Below are 402 nucleotides of genomic sequence, written 5' to 3'. Positions count from 1 at the left end.
GTAAGACACGGAGTGAAGAGACTCTTTTTACACGACCAAGTCTTTTATTCAGCCGACGTTTCGGTGACCGTCTGTCACCTTCCTCAGGGCAATTCTGACTGGTTCACATTGCATTGCAGCACAGATGTCGCTGCTAACAGATGCATTGTAGATACATTTCCCTGTAATCCAATTACGTATATGTCTAGATATGTAAATATTGTACATTTGGGAATGCATCTGTAGCAGCGACACCTGTGCTGCAATGCAATGTTTACCAGTCAGAATTGCCCCTGAGGAAGGTGACAGACGGTCACAGAAACGTCGTCTGAATAAAAGCTTGATTGTGTAAAAAGAGTCTCTTTACTCATGCAGAAGAGTGTTTCTCGTACCTTGATGCCGAGTTGAGGACTGACGAGGCGG

The 402-nt window shown here is 44.8% G+C and overlaps 1 protein-coding gene across 1 annotated transcript in view; it reads right to left on the bottom strand.

Annotated features, from left to right (window-relative positions):
• LOC109473437 (protein-glutamine gamma-glutamyltransferase K-like) overlaps positions 1-402 on the bottom strand; it is a 16253-nt gene that overhangs the window by 2093 nt on the left and 13758 nt on the right. Inside the window, exon 14 of the mRNA XM_019773297.1 lies at positions 372-400. Within this exon, the coding sequence (XP_019628856.1) occupies positions 372-400 (29 nt within the window). The remainder of the gene's footprint in view (positions 1-371; positions 401-402) is intronic.

The sequence above is a fragment of the Branchiostoma belcheri genome, unplaced genomic scaffold (genome assembly GCF_001625305.1).
Source record: "Branchiostoma belcheri isolate BF01 breed outbred unplaced genomic scaffold, Haploidv18h27 scaffold3, whole genome shotgun sequence".
Classification (NCBI taxonomy): Eukaryota; Metazoa; Chordata; class Leptocardii; order Amphioxiformes; family Branchiostomatidae; genus Branchiostoma; species Branchiostoma belcheri.
This window is presented reverse-complemented; position numbering and strand designations above follow the sequence as displayed.